Genomic DNA, 24,051 nt, shown 5'->3' with positions numbered 1-24,051 from the left:
AGTAGCAAGGGGCAGACGAGTGGGAAGAGATAGAAAGAAACAAGAGAGAAAATAAGAAGAGGTAAGCGCTGTGTGAAGTGCTCGGAGCCAAACAGAACTACCTTTGCCAATTAGATCTCACGCTATGTAGCACCCTTTTCTCCCTACACTGACCCGATATGAATCCCAACACACAAGAAGGTAACCCGCTTAGCATTGGCTAGGTAGGGCCTGTCTCTCACTCCTGTCTTGAGAAAGGTCAGTCAGAAAGGTCAGGTCTATTTAATGCCCTCCTTGTGACTGTCTGATCTTGTCAATGTAGGTACTGTAATGCATAGAGACACATTAGAGCATTATAGAGAGCATTTATATTGATTCAGGTCTATTGGAGATATTGTTACTGTGAGAAAATATTAAGGGTATACAGAAATGTAATTAAAATGTAGAGAAAAAAAACTGTACCAGCATACAATGCTTTGCCCATGTTTGTGGACAGAGTATGGTTTGTCAATGATAATGTGATACTGTTTAAAATTTCAAAGCAATATATAAATGAAATTAAATAATATATGGGAAAAAAGAAGAATCATTTTCAAGTATCATTTGCTTGCTTTTGGTTGAATATATTACAGAGTAATTGATCAAGACAACGCAACATGAATCACAAGACCATTAATGTACAGTATACTATATATTTGGTTAATATTCAAAAGTGCTGCACTTTTTATGATGTGCTTATGCTTAGGTTATACATACATTCTTAAACAAATCTCACATCATGATATAAGATTACAAAAATAAAAATAAAGGAAGAAAAATATAACATCAATTCTCACTCTAATTACAGTATTTACAGTATTATTTTCACAATGTCTTTGGTACGTTGCTTTTTCCTGAGGACAATGACTCCGGGTGTGGTTGTGAACTGAAACTGACCAAATAATCTCCCAGCCTGTGAAGCTTTGTGTTTGTCATCATGTGACATAATGCAGTGATTCTCAACCTGTGGGCCGCCAAATAATTGGCAAAACACACTTTAATGATAATATAATAACACAAAAAAAGTAAAAACAATACCAAATTTTGTAAAATAAAAAATAAAATAAAAAGTATGGTATTTTATGATGCTCTTAGTTACTTCGATCCTATCTATTGAGTGATCATTAAAATAAACGTGCCCTGAAAATGCATGGCATCTGTGGTTACGGGCCGCAAACACTTTTGAGATTTTAAAGTGGGCTCTGAGCCTCTGATGCAGAAACAGTTGAGAACCATTGACGTAATGTCACTTTCACATTTGGTGCAGGGTCTTGCTGCAAGCAGGAATGAATGCCAGTAAACAGCACTGATAGAGGTTTAACCTTGATAGTAGGGTGCAACTAATCAAGTTGAGCGAATTTTATATATATATATATATATATATATATATATATATACATTTTATAAATGCATGTATTAGGTGAAAACTTTTAACAGATCCACAAGCTCACAACGTGGAGTGATGCAATGTGTTGTGAGTTTGTAGATCATCTATTTTAACTAGCCATAATCGATGGCTGCAGTCCTACTTGATAGTAAAAGCAAATTGGACAGATGGACACGGCCATCATTGCAAATGTTTTTCGGTCTTTAGGTTATTACAAAATAATGCAGCATCAACAAGGTTAAAGTTCTGCAAGTGCTGATGTTTTTACCCACTAAAGGCAATGCACCAGCAGGGTTTTTGTTGACACACTGAGTGTGCGAAACATTAGGAACAAACTGTATCTCTGGGAAAGAGTCTGAAGCCAAATAATTTGTCATACAACAGTGTCACATGCCAAAGATTGCAGATGTACAAGCTCACAACACATCGCGGAGGTGACACATTGTGAACCCTGGGTAAACTATTGACCAGAGAGGGGATTTTAATCCACTTCATTCATGAAGCAGAGATACAGATACTTTAAGAAAGCTTAAAGAAAACGATATTCTATTTCAAATTTATATTTGGCTTATAACTGGGGAGCATAACTCAATCAGCAGGACGTTCCTAATGTTTTGCACACTCAGTGAGTAACATTGTCAATTCTGTCTCGAAGAAAAACAGTAAATGTGCCGACCTCATCCATGATTTCATTTTGAGGTTTTTCTGGTAAGCATTCCATTCCTGTCTGTACGCAAATTACAAAATGACAATAAAAACCACAGAGGGAAAAGAAAAAGAAACACAGATGGACTGAACACAAATCTGCAAATAGAAAACAGCACGCAAATTCGATACATTTCTGAAAATCCAATTTCTTTTGCTAAGTAATGCCTTCGAATGAAGAACCAGTACATTTTACTTTTTCTGAATGGCGAGTGCAAGAACTCATCATAAAGCTCCAGGCTTCTGCTTTGCTTTTGTTTACATTCATAATTAAACACAGCAGAATTTGTGCACTTGTACTAGGTCTTATGTAACATTCCCACATTATTTGAATTGCAACTGTAAGTGTGTGTGCAGTAAAAGCTACAAAATGGAGTACACTTCAGAGCTGCGATGCCTGATTTTGAACCTTTATGGGCTACTTGTTGTCTTCTTAAGGATGTCTTTTGTGGAGTTTGTCTTTGAGTATGGCATCCCAATATTGAGATTAACGCTCAAGCATTGTATTTACATGCTAGTTAGTTAACATAATTTGTATCTGAATTTGATTTAAAGTTTTTTTTTTCCCACAATACGATTTTCACCATTACGCTATCAGTCATTATGATTGATAGCAAAAAAATAAACCCACTTTTTTCTGGTATATAAATTCAGGTTACAAATGATAATACATTCTCATACTGGCCATAATATTTAAGATCATACAGTATATATAAAACAAAGATAAAAAGAGAAATGCTTTAAATGCCAGCTTATGAAGGTGACCGTGATCTATGAGCTGAGCTGAGCCTAGCGCGAGTCATCCCCTGCCTCCGCCTCTCCCGCTGGGAACAGAATTTTCCTGAGGATGGGGGCATAGAAGGGGCCGAAGACTGAGCGGTTGAAGTGGACCAGTTGCCCGAAGGCCGCCCCCAGCGTGGCGAGCTCAGCGCTCAGCAGCCGCAGGCAGGCAGGCGGTCCTGGAGTCCTTTGAGTGGGTCCGCCCCGCAGCATGGCCTGGAGGTAGCCCTGTACTCTCTCTCCTGCGGTGTGGAGTCAAACAAAGATGCCAGCACTCAGCAGAGTCAGCACACATTACAACTAGGACCAACGCTACAGTATGTAGGCCAGGCATATTTAGAGCACTGTTTCCCAAACAGTGGATCGAGTAAGTTTCGTTTCCTACATTTAGTTTTTAATATTATTTCAAAAGTAAAAAAGAAAAAAACTCAAAACAAATTCAAACTGTTTTCTAAAGAATTTCACTAGTTTGGGTCAATCAAATCAAATTTCTCTTTTGGGTCTCCTGTGCCCATATTATTATATGGGTCTTTGACCATGGGCCACCACCTGACAATATTTTGAGCCAGCGACCCCCATAAAAGATTTCTGTATTCATTTAAATTTTTTCAAAATTGCTCCAAATCGGACTTTTTCAAGATAAAAGAAAAGCAGATCTACACACTTGCATCGCGACCTGTTGCAAGCTTGTAGATGTGGTTAAACCAATTTGTGTTGCTATATTAACTCATTTAGCTCTGGATCCCATGGAACCCCGTCAAGGATCGCTGGGGGTCCCCGCACCCCACTTTGAGAACCATTGATATAAAGAACACATTGTACTTTCGAGAGTTAAATATAACTTGTCATATTCACACAGCTATAAATTGTTATTATTATTACAGAATGACATACTGTACATGAAGGAGTTATGTGTTTGGCATTCCCACTCTTCAGCTGAGTACTGACCTATAAGTGAGCGAACAGGATTATTTGGCTTCCACAGGTCTGCTATTTGACCCCTCAGTAAATCCTGGTGGTCCTGAGGCAGGTCAGCTCCTTCATGGGCGGTCAGTGCCTCCTTCACCTGTGCCAGTACTTGCTCTGAGAGTCCCAGCAGTGCACCCTTCAGGTCAAAGTCCCTGTAGCGCCAGAGAGAGCCATTGCTTGATCATGCATCTTTGGCTTGTAAATATTATCTGTACAGTGTCCTGTCTTAATAGAAATAAATTATTAAAAAATAAAAATAAAAATGCCCTGCTTGTCACTATATTTTCCTGTAAGGGGTTAGGTTTCAAATGTTTTTATGTCATGGGCACCCAAATCAGTCAAGAATCAATCAAGATTATTAGTCTGTCTTTCATATGAAAGGATGTTTGTGTTTAAATTAAACTCTACAAATGTCTTAAATGCAATGATAAATAGATTTAGACTTTTTGCTCATACATTTTGTGTATTCTTTAGTATTTTCAATTTGTATTGTAATTATTTTAAGTGATTGAAATGATAGTGGAATTGAACTGGGAACCCCTGGAGGTCCCCAGACACCACTTTGATAATCACTGGCCTATGACCGTACCTAGGTCTTAAATCACAAGCTGTCCGCATTATCACCACATCATGATGTAGCTTCTCCCGAACTGGAAGGAATGAGGTTAGCTGAATCCACTCTGGATCCTGTCCCCTGTCCCTTTCAGTGCTTTCCATTCCCATACATTACCTGTCCCCAGTGACAGCCAGTGCACACATCACAATATTCTCTTCTTACCTGCTGTGACAGCCCTCCAGCAGGGCAACGGTGGTCTGCTTGAGTTTACCTACAAACCCCTGCAGATAAAAGAGAGCTCCACCGCAATGAGTGCTGGTCAGCAGTAGCACTGCCGCCTCCAGAACCAGCCTATTGAGGGTCTGTCCCAGGGTGTCCAAGCGTGCGCGATCCATCAGCAAGGTCTGTGATGGGACCATAAATGATAGATAAATGTATAACAACTTATAACAACAATGTTTATAAATGTGACTATAATGCATTATAGGCCCATCGTTAAAGTAAAGTGTTACCTAGTAGTTGTAATGTGCTGTTCCACTGAGTTTATAAGTTGAAAGAGAGCCAAAAATACACACACATCCAAAACTAGTTCGGGGGCTGGACCAAAAACAGTAAAAGTATAAGAATAAAAAGAGTCCACACACCAATTGATACTCCCACAATCATGTATGTTTACTAGCTGTAACGTTTCAAGCTGAGCAGGCTCTTCTTCAGACCACTGAGTTTATAAAGCATATTCAGCACTTGTGAATTATATTACCGGTATCATTAGTTATAATACTTCATAAACCTTGTTATAAAGTTGTTAAGCCTAATTATACAATTTATAACAAATGTTATAAATGTATAAATCTAGTTATAACACATTATAGACCCAACCTTAATATAAAGTCTTACCAAAATGGGTTCTGTTTCTGCATATAGAATTACATGTGCTTTTGAAATACTGACATTGAACATAGTTAATATGTAACCCAGTGTAGGGTTTGAGCCGTTACAACTATCCACGTGACACAACTCGTCTCTCTGGATAAAATACCACTCTGCCAGATATTTACACCACCGCTCCTGAATGGCCTGTACCTGTGAATGAAAATCAAAACTTCTTGCCCACAACTAACCTCAGGATACCTCTGGTCCTGTGGATCCCAGCAGAGAAGGTGCAGGTAGGCCCGCGTGAGGACTGCAGTGGGGCTGACTGGACCAGGCTGGCTGGGAACATTGGTGGGGGCCTCTGGACCCAATTCAAATGGAGATCTGGCAACCGATGCCTCTTCTTGTGCTGCTGTCTGCAGCCAAGCAGTGGTATTATCCAGAGAGCCTGCAGAGACACAAAGTCAATCGGTATACTAAAGAGGAATTTGTCTTACTGTAATAACATTGGCAGAGAACATAATGAACATAATAAACACTCAGTATTCACCCACAGCATTAAATCAGTCAGCAGGCAGTTAACAGATGAGAGAGGATGGAATATTAAAGCCACATAGCCTTTTCTTTAAAATGTATATCTATGGTGCAGGGGGTGCATCAGCATAACATTGGAATCCCTCACCTGGCTGCTTGTCCAGAATCTGCTGGAATTTGGCTCTCTCGTACTGCACAGCCTGCTGGAGGAGATGAGGCCTCAGGCTCTGGACAGTGAAGTTGACCATATCCGTCTTCATCAGCCCCAGGACACTGAATATTTCCCTGAGTGAAAGGTGACAAAAAGGGACACTTTTATGTCTTGTTATCACTGATTAGGCCTATATGAATGAACTATGCTCACATTTACATTGTATGCATTTTATCAAGCTCTTTGTAAAAACAGTCCCATCACCCATGCCAGGTGTGAAGTGACAAGTGGGTCTTCCAGTATAGCAGATGTGAAAACTATAGTTGAAAATGACAGTGATAGTGCTAATAGGTAATTAAGCTGAAACGGCTGTTAAATCCCGCTCCAGCTGGGCATGCTGACTGAAGAGTTGTCCTTTTCCATAAGGGAACACGTTATTGGTATGATGACAGTAAATGCTCAAAAACTCCCCCTTGCCTTCCTCTCTGACCAAAACCCCAGAGCCTGTCCATGTATTGGCCAATATTGGCCTATAACAGAGTATATAATGTTGTCCGTTATGCAGCTATATGAAAACTTATAATGGAACATAATGCAGAAACAAAATGTTTGGGGTCATTTTGATTTAATTTTGTAAATATCCCGCTTCCATTACATCTCCTTGTCATGAGTGTTTGAAGTATGTGGACCCCAAAAATCCATTATGGGGTCTAGTCTTGCATTGCCAGATGATCATAAATCTCCACCTACAGTACCAATACGTCTAAGGAGTTATAAATGCAAGGTATTTGCTAGAATCAAAGGTTTTATGGTTATGATTCACCAGGATCCTGGATGACTTGATTCTATAGGCTTAAAATAATTGATATATATTTTTGTAAATTGTTTTAGTGGCACCAGAAAACCACTGCTATGTCCAGGACAGTCCTATGTGAATACTGCCCTAAAGTCTTGGGATTGGTTCTGCAATGCTTTTTTTCCCCCTTTTTCTGAGCAATACTCTGTCCTCATCTGTAGGCATCTCCTTAACCCATTTAGACCTGACACTAGATTCTACAAAATGACTTCTAAATCATGACCCATGTTTCTATGTCAGTCGTTCTCAAACATTTTCATGTCAAGGACCCCCAGAATTATCTGTAATTGGCCCCGGACCCCAATCTCAAAATATGTAGTTCCAGGGACCCCCCAGAAACAAAGATTTGAGTTCAAAACGTTCGCTCTGAAAGAATATATATTCAAAGATTTGCGCCACATTTTCACGATTAAAAAAAAAATAGCAGACCTGCTATTTTTCAATAGCTTAAAACACCAAAAGGCTTTCCCGTCCTGCAGAATGGGTTAAGTTGCAGATTGCTAGATTCAGGGTTCTTATGGCCCTCAACAGGTTAGGTCTCAGAAAACGTGTCTCACCTGAAGAGCTCCACAGGGTCAGCGCTGAGCTGAGTGAGCTCCCTTAATGCCCTGATCTCCGGGTCCCTGACTGGAGCACACAAGGAACCCATGGTGTTGACGATGTATGCCGCCAGTCTGCGGAGATCCAATGCACCGTGATCAGCTTCCTGACGGATCAGTTCCAGGTCCAGAACCTCATCCAACTGAGACCTCAGTCTCACATGGCCCGGTAAGAGCAGAGCCTGCAGTGCCTAATGTAAATCATGAGACCACGTTCAATGTTAATGGAATAGAACTGAGCAAAAAGGCATAGAAAAAATATTACTGTCCACACAAACTAACTTCATCGTTATAAAATTAAGGAGGACACGAATACAGGGTCAACATTTCGTTTCCACATTGTTTTTGTGGTTCTTGTGGATGTGCTGATGTGTTTACACAACCACCTTGAGTGTACCGGCTACACTACAGTACTATCATGCTAAATACTCACAGTCTTGACCTCCTGGAGCAGAATGATGGCATGGCTGTAGTCTATAGGAATGCTGGATAGCTGCTCTCTAAGACAGTCCCAAAATGCACGGTGCACTATCTCTGTGATTTTTCCTTCCAGGCTAAGGAGGGAGCATTGGTTTAGGAAGAAGGAAAAACAGCAAACACCACCATTGAAATTAATTGTACTTTTTCAAATGAAAAGAAGGTTAAACATGTGTGGTTAGTGGTTTAGCTTGCCTGTCTTTCGGAGGGTTGTTAGGTTTGAAGTGGAAGTCCCTGTTCACCACTATCTCGTGCGCAAGACTCAGGTTGGAAACACAGTTCTCCAGTTGTATCCTATCTGATAAAGAGGCACTTTGAGGTGGGCTTCCTACAGAGACAGAAATTTAAAAAGGATTTTGAGCTTCTTGGGGCCTATGAGCAAGTTGAGCACTATTACACACACACACACACTAGCCTATACACACACACGACATAGTATCGTAAGTTTAAAGATTGAGTACCACAATTTTTGTATTTTTCCAGTTTTTCATGTGTCTATGAGGTGACAGTACTTCATTAGACACCCTGGAGTCCTTTTTATGTGCAATGATGTATTCCCTTTGTATTTAGGGTTTCTTCCTGGAGGCTGAACCCTTGACAGTCAAACATGCCAATGAAAAAAACAGTAATATAGTATCCTCCCCTAACCCCTCCCCCTTTATCATACAACTACAGCTGTGGGTGTGGCTTAAATTCAGGTGGATCACCTTCACCACCCACCTGCAGGCAAACAGGCATACTTAATGAAATGGTGGGAGTGCCACTGCCAAGATAAAAACGACATTTTAACAAATACTGTACACTTTTTTGAAAAAAATATTCCTCCTTATATAACAATAAGACCTGATGATCATGTTTTAGGGTGGAAAAAATCATGGCACTCCATCTTTAAGTAGACCTGTCGTTTTTCATGGTTTTCGACGATTAAAAACTGATGAAAATCATGAGAAACAATTGACATATATTACATTAATGTTAATATGTCGTTATAACATAGGTCTATGGCCTACCGTATGTAAGGTCCATTTATTAGCCTACCTGTTGGAGAGTCAAGTTTCTCCAGATGTGGCACGTCAGTGTGCGTGTCTTCGTCTGTGTTATTTGGCATTGCTGCAAGAGATTTTAATTTGAAGATAATAAAATTACCTGACACTTACAGTATAACGCATAAAACAAATAACTTATCATTTATAACAATATTGGAAATACAAATTTAATTTCTAGATCACACTTAGGTTACAATACATACCGGCTGCTGTTGTTTCAGGTTCTGGTCATGCGAATTTAGGACTACCGTATATTGTAAAGTAGCCCCAGCGCCACGTAATAGTACGCTTAGCTATTAATGTCAGATATATAGCGCACTCAACAAAAAAAGAGCTGCTTCTACAGTAACACCACGTTTCTTGCTTCTTCTACATTAACGTCAGCGCTGAAGTTTAAAAAAGGACCAAACCATTACACGTTTGTGAAGGGGCGGACGTTTAAAATCAGAAACGTGTTACTCCAGTAGTTACAACTAACTCGCTCGATTTAATAACACCCACACCTATTTCTAAATGTGACGAGGCGGATCATCGGATGTGACTCTGATTCTCTGAATGTGTATGCCGTTTTTTAAACTGTACGAGAAGTAGCCTATGCCCATTTCAGTGCCATGTGGTACAGTCCATGATACTCAAATCAAAACATAACAGAGGGCGTCACCAACACTACTGTAGTAGACTAGTGCATGCATGTTACGTACAGTGTGAATTATCTGTTCACTGTGGTTATCTGACCCGTTTCTATTTTGATCTAAAGCAACTTTCATTAGACTAGAACAGTCTGAGTTAATATATTAAAAAGAAGCGAGACCGTTTGTTCAGGCGATGGGACAAAGACAACTCTGCAACTCTGTTGAACTCGACTCGTAATTTCGTAAACGTTTAATAATATTGCTTACAAAGACAAGCGGGGTTGGTTGTTGTCAGTCACGGTCGGGCATCGTCTATTGGGGTCCAGTGTTGCAGGATAATAGGAACACTGTGGACTGATATGCAATATGAACGGTCTGTCGACAGTACACCACGGGAAGCTTCCTTGTTCCTCTGGCGACCAGAAGGGACCGAGTCACCGAGACCAGTCATAATATTTTCATTTGTGTAAGCTGCCTGTAAATACTGGAATAGCTAACCGACTAGGTGGAAAGCCTGGTGACGCGAGGTTAACTAATAAGTAGATCTTATTAGAATTATTAAGAGGTTATTATAGCAGCTGTGTCGCCACATGTGTGTAGCAGATGTGAATCCCTTGACTCCTTCAAAACCGCTCTCAAAGAGCACCTATACGGACGGCTGCAATTCGAAACTGGCCCCCGTAAAATCTGAATCCCCCCCCTTTTCCCCCCTCACTGTACATGTTTCTTTTCCCTTTTTACCTCCTTTATGATGAATTCCTGTTGTTCTTTGACTATATAGAAGTGTCTATTTGTACGTCTCTAAATGTTTTGATGAATTGAACATGGTGGACCCTCTTGTAAGTGTAATGCTTAATTGGGTCGTCCACTCAGTTAAGTCTTTGTATTGAGTTTGTGCTTGAAATGTACTGTAAACTTAATAAATATTCAATCAATCAAAAAAACTGAAATCACCCTCCAGGCTCCATATTATGCGCACACACAGGAAACGGACCAAAGCGTGAATCGGGTTATTTTATCACTGAAAAAATGTTGTGTAACAAGTCATTTCTTTGATAAATACAGTCATTTGACAGAGCAGTCTCATAAAAAACGAAAAACTCATCACAGCCACAAAACTTTTTTTTCTCAATAAAAAAAAACTTTCCATTTGTCATATTTACATAATTGCATAATTCAAAATAAACACCATTAATAGCATTAAAAAAAGATAACTTAAAGGAAAGGAAATGGCATATAATTCCTCACAGGTAGTCTTGTCAGACTCACGTTTAACAGTCTTTTTTTCCCCTCCCAATAGTATGTACAGACCTTTGACTCTACAGGTACATATAGATACAGCCAACCTCTGGGACACAGGCTTTCATTGATCTCCAGGTCTAGCTCTTTAGAAAGAATAAAATCAATGATTACATAAGTGCTAAAAGTGGTACTGTGAGTATCAACCCACCGGAGTGCTTAGTGTAACTTAATCGAATACGTCTATATCTGTGAAAAATTGGGATTGGTTATAAATAAGTTATGCATTTTGGTAAATTAATTCAGGGACAGAAAACATATTTTGAACTAACTGAAAAGAGAAATCGATGTGAAAAGAAGCTGCCTCGACCGTTTCTCAGCACAGGGAAACGCTTTGCTTGATAGTGGAAAACGAAGCAAAAATAACCATCTATTAAAGAATGGCATACAGGCCTTTTTTTGTCCCCTCTCCCAAAACAAACAGTTTTACACACTCTCCCTCTCAAGTACACACATTGCTGACATGACAAAACAACCCAAAACTAACATGTATAATAATATAATAATAATAATAATAATAATAATAATATAAAATATGCAAGTCATTCAATATGCAAGTCATTCAGAATTTCAGATGTACCCACATTTCATTTTTTGCAGCTCTCCACCTTGGCACTCCAGAGAACACAAGGATCCATAGTGCCCTTTGACACAACATGTACGTATGCTGCATTCACTGGCAGATAGAAATGAAACAAAGATACAAAGCTACAGAGCAAATTTGTAGCTTTGCATCTTTGTAGCTGAAGTTGAAACCAGCTCAACCTTTATTTGTAGCTTTATAGCTGTTGTAGCTTTTGTAGCAGCTACAAATGTCAAATGTATCATTGCATCTTCATGTCGCTGGCTTAAGGTCCTTTCAGACAGGGAGCAAGGTGTTGTCGCCTGGATCAGCGACAGGTCTGCTCATGAGGGGGCGCGGGACGCGTAGCGTGAAACAAGCTCTCCACAATCCAGGTCTAGTTGCCCGCGGGCGTGTGCACGAAATGACCACGCGCCAGTGAAAATACGCTTGCGTAATCGCCCATCAACTTCTCTGCACGTCCGAAATAAACACACGCCTCTCATTTCGGACTTGTTGTACAATTGTGTCCAATAGCCTGCCAAAGGAACTGATCTAAAAGTTGGGGTGAGCAATCATGAGATCCTAGTGCAGAGGTAAGGTGGTCATCAGTGCTGTGGTGATGGACTTCTCTCACTCTATCATACACACTCACACACACGCGCATACACACACACACACGCACACACACACACACGCACACACACACACACACACACACACACACACGCACACTTCATGGCTAAGAGTCTTTTAGCATGTTGATGCGTGCAAAGATCTTGAGTGCAGGTCCCAGTTTAATGTTCATGGCGCTCATGAGGTGGTCCTCCTTTAACAAGAGCAATGCCTGTCCATCTATCTCCTGAGAGCGGAACCCATCTGCTATCTCCTGGCAACCTGGTATAAAGGGCGAAACAAAGTCAGTAAATCGAGGATCAAAGTTATACAAGCTGTTCATGAAGGCCAGCACATTTTTTGGTATGTGCATTTTTCAATCAATATGGTTAAAATATTCAAAATAATAAAGCATTGAAATTAAAATGGGATTATAGAGGAAAACTGACAGCACTAGTGTGTATATCCTGTTTATTGTGAGCAAAAGTTGACAAATGTTTTTAAAGTGCTAGCTCAAACGGTTTCCCTTTTAGGACAATAAAATCCTTGAACCGGGAAGTCATGATTCACAACACTGACCTGGTAAAGAACGGATGAACTCGTAAACTTCTTCCACGTTCCACTTGGTGGGGTCATTCTGTGCGAAGTGCTGAGAGAGACTAGGCACATCTCTAACACCGCCACCCGCACAGCCGTCCTGGTCAGATGCCCTGCTTGGCTGCCGGTGAACAGGTACCTGCACTGAAGCTAGGGCCGGAGCCGGAGCTGGAGCTGTGGGCCCTGAGCTGGCTGCAGACAGGGGAGAAGGTGGCTCCTCATAGCTGGACATGTCTGAACATGGGCTGGACTCTCCCTGACTGGGCTGTGAGGGCTGAGGGGAAGACACAGAGCCTCCACCCTGGGTCTGCTGTGCCAAGGGAGACAGTTTCTGGAACATACCATCAAGACCAGCGAGAGAGACAGAGGGCAAGTCAGTCATGATGTAGGCAAGAATTTTAAGTCCACTGTCAATTCTTCAAATTAATTCCACAAAAAATAATTGTCCAAATAATTAGTCAACAGCAGTCAGTCTGCTGTGTTACTGCTATAACACCTGCTTTTTTTTTTATAGTATCTAATTCAAAGTTCTAAAACATTCTCTATCCCTATAGCCAGGGACAATTAGCATTTGGTCTGGACAGTAACTTTGAGGCTCTTGTACATACAATTGCTCACCTAATAAACCTGCCGGCCTATTTAAGGCTGGCCTGGTGATAACACCAAACCAGTTGCATTAAAGGGGTCTGAGAAATTGGTTGCAATGCAATGAATGCAGTGAACTGAACATCTTAAAGGGACACTTCACCCTTTTTGCAAAAAATATATAGTTAATGACGTTTAAAAGATTTAGAACACTTCCCTGGGGGTCTTGTGTAATATGTGGTTTTAGATATTTTAGATTTTAGTAGTGAGCCCAGTGTCTCAGATGTCATGGTGCACTGCTCCTCCTTGTGGATAGGGGGAGGGCTGTCTTACTGAGACAACATGTAGTCAAGTTAGTAAGTGAGCCCTGTGTCCATGACATCAGAGACACTGGGCTCACTGCTAAAATCTAAAACCACATATTACACAAAGACCCCCAGGAAAGTGTTGTAAATCTTCTAAACGTCATTAACATACATTTTTTAGCAAAAGGGGTGAACTTTAATAATGGGCAAAACCCCTCTTCATGCAGTTTGGATTTCACAAACTACAGCCATTTGTTGATGTTAAAAAGAGCTTGAAAAGAGCTTTTACCATGATGTCAGATGTACTACTATGTACATAGTAGTGGTGTCAAAATTAATCGATTCAGCAATGCATCGCAATTCGGTCGTGCAGCAATGCAATGTGACATAATCAAAGCCTAAATTGACTGATTTTGCCATTTTGTGCAGTAATATAGAATGTGATGCATTGCAATGCATTGTAGAATCAAATTGTTACCTGGTGATTCGTAATTGAATCTAAGTGAGGGCAGTGCCAATGCGCACCTCTACAAAAATAAATTGTACCCGTTTCTTGGCCTCGACACTGGGGCGGCCCGGTGCTCTTCTTCTGAAACGATTGTTAGGCTTACTCCTCTCTGGACGGAAAAGGCCTATCCGCTTCGTGCAGCCCACATTGTACCTGTTTCATAGACAAAAACATCCATGGTTATTAGGGCATTATTCATCTCCATCCTGTAAGCATATTTCCAGGAAAGGACTGACTGTAAAACCAAAGATCACTTACCTCTTTGCACACACCATTGAGCAGAATCTTTTAGAACCCTTGAACTTGTAGGCAAAGTCAACCCAGCCGCAGTATTCACACGTCAGCTTGGGTTCATCATCTTGTTCTTTCTCTGGTGGGAGTTCACATTTACACTACCATCATTAACACATTTTGGAATATAATTAAATCACATTTTGTAGCTAAATCTACAAAATATTTACTAGCATATCCTCAAGTGATCTTGACATTCTTATGGGAAAATAAATGTACACTATTTATGTAAATTTGTTAAATGCATTTAGTTCTTTGTTACCAGGCTGACTGATGTCCTCAGGCTCAGAGTCGGTAGTGTTTGCGGTGTTGCTGACCGGGGTCTTGTCAGGGTCAGAGGACAGCTGATGGTCCAACTTCTTTGGGCTGTCTATCAGGATGGGAAGACGCTCCACCTTCAGATGACCATGGGGAAAATAAAATGAGTGATACTCCTACAACCAACAAAATATGCCTGAGTGAATGGACACGTGCAATCGTGCATCCTCCCACAGCTGTCACTTCCTTTGTTTGTCCAATTCTCTGCTATAACTAGTCTCTTACTTTATTTTGTTTAATTTGAAGATTACTTCGATTGGTATTACAGCTACAAGAAATCTGTGATGAGAGATCGAAAAAAACAAGGCTATTTTTGTTTTGAGAGCCCTATATTATTAATAAACCTTTTGAGAGCCCTATAATCCATTTGAAATCCAACATTAGCAGACATAAATGTAGAATACTGTCCCTGGCTCCTATAACTACAAAATATTTCACAGAACAATTTGTGTTTTCTATTCTTCATATGAAATGATTGAACAAGGTTTGCCATTTTTTTAGTGCTTCTCCCAAGTTTGTTTAACTTTTGCATTCAGTGCTCCTACATAGTTGTCATATTCTTCTCAGTGTGACGTCTCAGTGTTGTTTGATGTTACAGTATTCCTTTTGCCAACAGTCAACAGCCTTTTGCCAACAGAACACTGAGCTCTCATTTCCAAAATATCATGGAATGTCTGGCCTCCTACATCAACCTTTCATTTTTGGACAGGATTTTGAACCACAGCAGAATACAGTCTCAGTTTTATACCCACCTACCAGAATATCCTCTGTGTTTATACCGTGTCTGATGATGTAATTTATGCTGGCAAGGACTATGTTGGGAGACAGCGGGAGCTGTGACCACTGAGGTAACTGCCGTCTATTGTTATGCAAAATACAATCAGCGAGGGGGAGACTGGTACAAACAGCGAGCAGAAAGCGGTGAGGGTGGCATCAGAGGGCTTACATAAATACATGTTGGTATTAGTTCTTTTCTTTTTCTCATGTGGTCTGTTGGTGGTCAATTTGACACCTCTGCCTTAGATGAACCCCTTCCAGCCACTCTATAGCAGAGCAGAGCAGAGGAGTAGAGTCAGCGACAGACTGATCTCACCCTAATACAAGGGGACTTTATGCTGACCCAGTCAGTCCAAGTGCAGAATAGATGGTCAGGACCGACTTTAACAGTTTTCTGAAAAACATGTGTTTCTATGTCAGTGGTGCTCAAACCTTTTCATGTCAAGGACCCCCAAATATTATACGTATTTGGCCACCGGACCTTGTTCCAGGGAACCCCCAGAACTAAGAAGCAAAGATTTGAGTTGAAAACGTTTGCTCTGAATGCATACATTCAAAGATTTGCGCCTCATTTTCATGATTTTTAAAAAATAGCAGATCTACAAGCTCGTAGCGCGGCACTCGGTGCAGTGCTATGAGCTTGTAGATCTGCAATTTTTCAATAGCTAAAGTATAACATAATGCTTAAAACGCCAAAAGGCGTTCCCGTCCAGAATGGGTTAAAAACGATGCAAGTGATATTTCTTGTTAAAATAAGTTTTTAAATAGCTCTATATTCTGGCAGTAGTCATCAGTGATGAATAGGTTTTCAATGTAATGGGTCCCCGGGCCCAGGGATGGTCTTTTAGATGGATCCTCCCAGTGACATTTTATGAGTCCTACTTCAACAACGTTAGAGTACAGCACTGAGTACAGGCTAATAAGCCCCCCCCCCCCCCCCCCCCCCCCAGATTCAAGAGAAGACGCACAGGTCAACCTCACGTCACCAGACTTTCCAAGGCGCACCAAGTACCCAGTGGTCTAGGTTTACTACAATTTGCTATGAACTACTACAGCACAAAGAACTGAAGGTAGTATGCATTATTGCATTTGCAACAGATATCCAGTAGGAGGCAGTAAGTTCAAATAAAAATTACAACTAGCAGTTCAAGTATTATATTTATATAATTGTATTGCTTGCAACTTTTGTGGTTTCATAGTTTAATGTAAACTTTTTTGCTAATGGTTAAGGTTAGCTAGGACTGTTGAACCCTGTTCAAGCATGTGAACAAAGAGAAATGTCCAATATCTAACAATAATCCTTTATTAAACAAATCTATTGAAAACAACAATTAAATCAAAGCATCATACATCATCTCATTCCGGCCAATCAGAATTTGCATCCTCAATGTTTGTGTTATGCAATGTTTGTGTTTACACAAACACTCAAAATTGTCCATTCATTGTCAGTGGGATTTAATGCTTGTGTAGGACAAAGTTTGTGCACATACACCAAAAGCTGGACAATAGAAGGGTCTATCGCCCCTCAAAAAAGAAGAAAAAAAACCCATTTACATTAATTACATGGAGTTCAACCTCCATGTAATTATTTATTAATGACCATTTCAAACAACGGCAGCTCAGAAACTGATGGCTGTCACTCACTACCACTGGGAGATCGAGTTAAAGTGCACACACACACACACACACACCCCCCCCCCTAAGTGAGAAGGGGAAAATATGCTATAGGGTAGAGGTAGAGATAGCTACTTACACACACAGGGAAGGGCTCAGCTCCTTCCTGGATGACAAAGCCCTCGATGACATGAGTGAGGACTTGCGGTTTGACAATAGCCTGGGGTGGCTTGTTCTCTCCATTCTGGGGTGCACTGCCTGGCACACTTGGTGCCTCGCTCTCATTTCCTGATGTCATGGCTGGAGGTGGGGGGGTCCCAGGTGTGGTGCTCAGCCTCTTGGGAGTGACTGGTCCTTAAGAGGGAAATGAGCACATGACAACTCGGTTCATTGGTGGTTCTCAAATTTTCAATAATTCTCAATAATTTCAAGGACGCCCATAACTCTGATTGTGTACACATTGATAAGGGTCCATTTGGTTCTCAGAGTTACAGACCTGAAAGGGTCCATTTGGAACTTCACAAGGAACCCCGGGGATCCCCCACTTTGAGAACCACTGACATAGATCAAAACACATCAAACTCTCATCAAAAAATAACCAAGCCCAAGGTATGAGCTACCATTTATTCTGTGAGGAATTCATATTATTACAATGTATTAGTGCTTATATTCGGCCTGCCGCCTGGTGAAAGGTTCTGTTATTTCTGAATGGACAAGAGTACTATAGACGAATAACCAAAATGTATTCTGACCCCTCCACGAAAAGGCCTAGTTGTCCTGACCCCTTATCCATCATTTATACATTATGGATAATTAGTGTGGACCTAGACAGTTTTTCGTCTATAACGAAGTGTAACAGACCAGATACAGACACATCGTATTAATAACAACGATGCATCAATATGATAATAGCTCGCACGAATACACCTGCCAGTCCAGAAGCGGTTATGCCAGGGCTTCTCGGTTTGACGAGTAAATTATATACGCATGACTATTCGGGATACAAGTTTATCAAGTTGATCAATGATCATTGACGCGTCCCTCGCACAATCACAGGCAGCGTCTCTTCGCGATCATAATACTAAACACATAAACGAAAGTAAATACACAACAGCGAAACCCCGAGTTGAGTAAATCAAAAAAGTATTCTCACCGTTCAAACCTCCCGTTTCTTTGAGCGACCAAACATGTGTCGCTCAACTACTTGTGGTTTGTAATTTTGTATCCATTCCAATACGTGAACTTGTTTTGACACGCACACGCAGTGACGCATATAAACATACGGCGACAGCCGACAGGCCGTCACAATGTCACATTGAACAATTTCAGACACTTCTTCCAGTCAGACGGCAGTCAACTCCATAACTAACTATGATCCACTCCCAGGCTCAGGTTGGAGACTGGAGAGCGACTCCAGCCCTTCTCCAGCCCCGGCCAGATGCTAACGTCGACCACGGGACTCCAGTCCACTTTGAATATCCCTGGTCCAGTGCGTTGGACCAGACCAGGGCTACACAAGTACACTTTGAACCCCCCAACCCCCGAACAGACTCTACTCCAATGATCCCATAGCCCGGAGGAACGGCCGTGCTGCGATTGGCTACAGTCAGATTCATAATATTTCGTCGCACGACGGTGTCGCGCCGAAAACAGACGATCTGCCAACTTGGAGCAAGTTTGTAAACCAGTGGTTTTCATGTCAAGGACCCCCAAATTGACACCAATTAGTCCGCGGACCCCCATTTGAAAGGATATGCTAGGGTCCCCCTAGCATATCCCAAAACAAACTGGTCAGGCTCCTACTTGATCTAGCCCCCCGAACCCACCTCACCCCTGCCCACTTCGACAGGCTGGAATGGCTTAGGGTCGACGACAGAGTACAGCATCTTGCAATGGGTCTGGTCCACAAGATTCGATACACCACCAAGATACCCATGTACCTGTCTAGATACTTCCTTAATGTTAACGAAGTCCACACCCACAACACCAGAGGGAGTGCAACGAACCATGTACAACCCAGATTCGGCACAAACAAGGGACTAAATTCTTTTCGCTCCTATGCCACCAAAATGTGGAACGCCCTACCAACTGTCATTAAGACATGCGAATCCCTTGACTCCTTCAAAACCGCTCTCAAAGGGCACCTACGGATGGCTGCAATTCGAAACTGGCCCCCGTAAAATCTGAATCCCCCCCCCGCCCCCCCCTTCTTTCCCCTCACTGTATATATTTCTTTTCCCTTTTTACCTCCTTTTTGATGAATTCCTGTTCTGTCTATAGAAGTGTCTATTTGTACGTCTCTAAATGTTTTGATGATTTGAACATGGTGGACCCTGTTGGAAACAAGTGTAATGCTTAATTGGGTCGTCCACTCACAGTTAACAGCGTATAAGAGTATGGACCCCCATTTAATGGCATTTCTATCTCTGGGACCCCCCATTTCTATTGAAAATCACTGTTAGTTTAACTCTGAGATTGTACAAATGGAACCAAATGGACCCGTTAGGGTTCATTTGTACACTCTCGGAGTTACAGACCCATAAGGGTCCATTTGGTTCCAAACTAATAATATCCCATTGTCAACTTGTCATAGCACCCGTTTTAACTATCTGTCTGTGTCCCACAAGGAGATCTCTGTATCTGCCTGTGTCTGAAGAGTGCAAACTGTCTGTGAAAAGTGGAGTGGTTAATAATCAATTTGCAGGTTGCCATGGCAATCAATTGGCTGAGGCAGAGGCTGGAAATTGCACAGCCTGGTGAGACGACTTTGGCTCATTAGGCCCACTGGCAGAGCCTGACCAGAGCCTTTTGTGGTGGTTCTGGAGAACCGTGGGTCCGACCGACTCAATACCAGGCACTGCACTCCCTGCGGGGATGTGGAACGCGTGTAGAATTTGAAGTAGGTGAGTATAACAACAGGTTCAGTTGAAGAGCAGGTCAGACAGAGTGATGAGCATTTGTGTTCTAGCAAGAGAAGCAGAAGCAGGGGCACAGCTATGGGCGGGCCTCTATTTGACAAGAAATAGAGTAGGCCTACATACCTGGCCAACAGTCTGAAGGACAGACAAGTCACAGTAGAAACATGCTTTCTTCTCCTAAAATGGACAATATCCGCTTGTACTCTGTAAAAGTATCGAAATTCCGTAATTTACACTACCTTATCTCTGCCACACTGTCTTTGCATAAGACAAGTCACACAAAAGCACGTTGTAATCCCATTCTCTGAGCCAACGAGTCTAACAAATGTGCATAATAAGCAAGAAATGCAGCAATGTAAAAATAAGATCTACTGACTCTGCAAAATGTCTTGGCATTTTGTTACTGTGCAGTGTGCAGTCTTTAAAACTGCACAGTTCTTCAGGGTATGTATCCTCGTTGTACAACTTGAATATGCCTTGCTTGGGCATTTCAATAGCCTACACTTATAGGGGTGCTACAGTTAATCGAATAAATGGATTTAATCGTAAACAATATATAGATTTTTTATTAATACCGGTAATAAATGTTTTAAATATATATATTTTCCAGAATGTCAAATACAAATGTATGTACAGTAAGTGCATTGCATGTCACGTCATGTACATTGGCTGTTTATTGCTGTATTTTTGTAAAACAGGATCAAACTAATTTCGTTAATAAACATTTATAAAAGGTGTTTCTCGAAGACGATTATTTGATTAATCAAAAAAGTGATCATTTGATTAATCGAACAAATTGATCAATTGATTTGAATAATCACTAAGAGAACTTAATTTTCTTTATTCCCAAGATTGTCACAGAAGACGCCCCAAACATATGCCATTGCCAAATCACACTAGTAAAAATGTAATCAATTCATCATATTTATGTCAAATCACAGCAAGTTGTCTCAAGACACTTTACATACAGAGTATGTATTTAATCTTACAGAAACAATTCCCCAAAGAGCAAGCACTTGATGAAGGCAGAAAGGAAAAGCTCTTCTTTAACAGGAAGTAACCTCAAGCCGAACCTGGCCCTAGGTGAGCAGCCTAAATGAGTCACTGGTCACAGGTTTGATTCCCACATCAATCAATTAACTATACAGTGTGTTACACATCATTCTTCCATCTAAAAAACATAGCCAAACTCCGTCCCACCCTCTCTCTACCTGATGCTGAAAAGTTGGTCCACGCCTTTGTCTCCTCCAGGTTGGACTACTGCAACGCACTTCTCATCAGGATTCCTAGCAAGAGACTTCAAAGGCTCCTATACATTCAGAACAGCGCTGCTAGGATCCTGATGAGAGTGCGTAAATACGAGCACATCACACCCATCCTCCGCTCACTCCCCATCTCATTCCGGACTGAATACAAGATTTCCCTGCTAACCCACCAGTGCATCCACGGCAATGCCCCCCCCCTACCTCAAGGAACTTGTCACAGTTCAATCCTCTACCCGCTCCCTCCGCTCCTCAAACACCAACCTCCTCAAACCCATAAAGACAAACCTACGCACCATGGGTGACCGGGCCTTCTGCTCGGTCGGCCCCGAACTATGGAACGCTCTCCCCGCCCACCTGAGAGCCCCACAGTCGGTTGACACTTTTAAGAGAGGACTAAAAACCTTCCTTTTTACTAAAGCATTTTTATAGCCTTGCCCTTATGCTTTAAATGTTCCTTATGTTTTAAATGTTCCTGTTTTTTTAGATGTTTTAATGGTGTGTTGTTTCTTCTGCTTTTATTTTGCTGTAGCACTTTGAGATTCCATGAAATGTAAAGTGCGTTATAAATAAAATCCATTATTATTATTATTATTACAAACCCATAGGGAAAAACAGGAGGACTGCTCGTTTTTCAGCGCAAGACAGTGCTCAGTGCTGCATGGCACGTTGTAATCCATACTCGTTTCTTGGTAGTGTGCAAGTTACCACTTGGAATGCTTGAATCAATAGAAACCATTGCACCTAAAAGTATACTGCTTGAGTTTGGACTTGATGGGAGGCAGCGGTGAGTTTCATTCCGGCATTCTATATACTTAGTAGAAAACCATGAATGCTGATGTGTTACCTTGTGGTTGTACAGCTGGTGTGGCTGGGTCAACCTTGGGCAGTTCTATAGGCTTTGGAGGTTGTGGTGGAGAAGGTGTCGGCTGCTGCTTCTGCTGCTGCTGTTGCTGCTGCTGCTGCTGCTGCTGCTGCTGTTGTTGTTGTTGTTGTTGTTGTTGTTGTTGCTGCTGCTGTTGTTGTAGCTGCTGCTGCTGCTGTTGTAGTTGCTGCAGCTGCTGCTGCTGCTGCTGTTGTTGTTGTTGTTGTTGTTGTTGCTGTTGTTGTTGTTGTGGCAGCGGCTGTGGAGCGGGGGTGGAAGACGTTTCTCGGACCACCAGTGAGGTGGGCTTATCTTTATTGTCCTGGACCAGTCGAGAGGCCTAGGCATGCATCACAGTAAACAAAAGGCCAGTGGAAGAACACATGTAAAGATAAATTATCCCAGAATATGATGCAAAGACAGATCAATTGTTAGTCTCACGTAGCCAGACGAACAGAGTTCTCTTCCAACCGTCTATTCCAACATCTATTTAATGTAGCACACCAGAGAAAACCTCTGCTAAAAACGTATTACCAGTGCTTTAGAATCTAATCATATCACATTCCAATTTTAGGGGACGCTCTAACCTTTGCAATGGTTCCACCATGTTACATTTCATTTATATGTCACCAGATGCATCGGTAGGCGGGGATTTTCAGATCGCCTGGCTGCGCGAGACTAATTGGCGGTTGACATTTTCTTTTAGCAGACCCCCAAACAGATCATTTAACAATGCAGTATGGATGCAGTCCCAAATGTATATTGGATCAGTTGTGGTGAGTAACTATTTACCGTCGGCTGTATCTGAAGGTTGATGGCCGTAAGCTGGACGGGCTGGGCCTTGGCGTGACTCAGGGTGGCGTGGAGGGCGTGGGGGCTGATGGTGGAGTGGAATATGGTGGCTTGCTGGCTAGGTGCTGATGGCTGGTGGGGTGCAGGTTTGGGCAGCACTGGGACTGGGTGCTGCGATGGCTGGATGGAGGCCATTTGCAGCAGCTGTCCCTGGGTCCTGAGCGAAGCTTGACATGGTTGCACCACAAACTGCTGCTGTTTGTGTACCAGGGAGTGGGGTTGAAGCTGGGTGTATGCTGGGGACAAGAATAGGATGCAGATGGTAATGACAGTTGATGCAGTGGTTAAGATGCTTGCCACCAGAACCCCATACGTACCCCAGTCCAGTTACCCTACAATGTCTTCATCCTTTCAATGTTATTCTTTTTGGTATTTGGACAATGGATGTCCATCTGTCTGCGGCTAATCCCACGAACACTGCCCATCAGCAGCAACTTTCTTGTGCACGCTGAAAGTCGGCCAAGGAAGTAAATTCCTAAATATATATAATATTATAATATTCCTTTCACATATTGTGAATATACATATATTTTGAGTCCTGTCCAAATATGAGTTCCACACTGACTCGAGTTCTCATATTCTGCCCGAACTCGACCCTACCGGGCCTAATATTATGCTAATTAAGTCTGGCTTGGCCACCCCATTCTCACTTCCAGGGATGCAAGCAGCGGCACCATCTCCTTTCACTCCTTTAATACAGCTATTTTGATTTGTCCAAAGTTGTATTGAAAGTGATGGTGAAATGGCATAGTGCAGGAAATATCTGAATGAGGCCATGCGCGTGTAAGCATGCGTGCACCGTGTTGTAGCTTCATGAAGCAGAGACATTCCTTTCCTCTCAATAGTTAATTTGATTGGTTCAGGGAATGTCGCAGCGCCATGGCCGACACTCCATATCAGTTTCTCACACGATATCGGCGTCAGATGGCTCACTCACTGGCAGTCAGGATGAGGTGTAAGGATGGCACTAGAGGAAAGTCCATGGGGTTACCAAAATCAGAATGGCTCTTCCTCCGAGGAGGAAGAGGTTGCAAGAATGACATGTTTTCATTCTGTTGTGTTATATGTATTGTTATGTTTGTTGTGAACCCCAGGAAGAG

General features: G+C 41.8%; 2 protein-coding genes across 3 annotated transcripts in view; both read right to left on the bottom strand.

Annotated features, from left to right (window-relative positions):
• Window positions 1-61: 61 nt before the first annotated feature.
• Window positions 62-9,273, bottom strand: LOC306928920 (T-complex protein 11-like protein 1). Its single transcript, XM_079509225.1, has 10 exons — window positions 9,155-9,273; window positions 8,944-9,015; window positions 8,101-8,233; window positions 7,862-7,982; window positions 7,387-7,619; window positions 5,971-6,107; window positions 5,537-5,736; window positions 4,638-4,819; window positions 3,839-4,011; window positions 62-3,132 (listed from the first exon to the last, which is right to left on the bottom strand). The coding sequence occupies exons 2-10, from the start codon at window positions 9,011-9,013 to the stop codon at window positions 2,900-2,902; spliced, it is 1,482 nt and encodes a 493-aa protein (XP_079365351.1). The 5' UTR covers window positions 9,014-9,015; window positions 9,155-9,273; the 3' UTR covers window positions 62-2,899.
• A 1,309-nt stretch (window positions 9,274-10,582) lies between these two features.
• phc2b (polyhomeotic homolog 2b) overlaps window positions 10,583-24,051 on the bottom strand; it is a 45,320-nt gene continuing 31,851 nt past the window's right edge. For both annotated transcript variants that reach the window (XM_079509214.1, XM_079509215.1), the window contains exons 8-15: window positions 22,892-23,187; window positions 22,082-22,439; window positions 17,194-17,408; window positions 14,608-14,740; window positions 14,313-14,424; window positions 14,093-14,207; window positions 12,639-12,987; window positions 10,583-12,341 (exon numbers count right to left, since the gene is read on the bottom strand). In XM_079509214.1, coding sequence (XP_079365340.1) covers window positions 12,187-12,341; window positions 12,639-12,987; window positions 14,093-14,207; window positions 14,313-14,424; window positions 14,608-14,740; window positions 17,194-17,408; window positions 22,082-22,439; window positions 22,892-23,187 — 1,733 coding nt within the window. In that variant the 3' untranslated portion in view covers window positions 10,583-12,186. The remainder of the gene's footprint in view (window positions 12,342-12,638; window positions 12,988-14,092; window positions 14,208-14,312; window positions 14,425-14,607; window positions 14,741-17,193; window positions 17,409-22,081; window positions 22,440-22,891; window positions 23,188-24,051) is intronic.

This window comes from Electrona antarctica (assembly GCF_951216825.1).
Source record: "Electrona antarctica genome assembly, chromosome: 9".
In the NCBI taxonomy this organism is placed as follows: domain Eukaryota; kingdom Metazoa; phylum Chordata; class Actinopteri; order Myctophiformes; family Myctophidae; genus Electrona; species Electrona antarctica.
Note: the sequence above shows the minus strand (reverse complement) of the source record. Positions and strands in the feature narration are given on the sequence as shown.

Bases quoted from the DNA above. Each gene is read 5' to 3' on its own strand.
- LOC306928920 (XM_079509225.1), bottom strand. From the start codon at position 9,013: ATGCCAAATAACACAGACGAAGACACGCACACTGACGTGCCACATCTG. The intron at 7,983-8,100 runs GCAAGCTAAACC...CTCCCTCCTTAG, and splicing joins AACAACCCTCCGAAAGACAG to CCTGGAAGGAAAAATCACAG. The intron at 5,737-5,970 runs GTGAGGGATTCC...GTGTCTCTGCAG, and splicing joins GATTCTGGACAAGCAGCCAG to GCTCTCTGGATAATACCACT.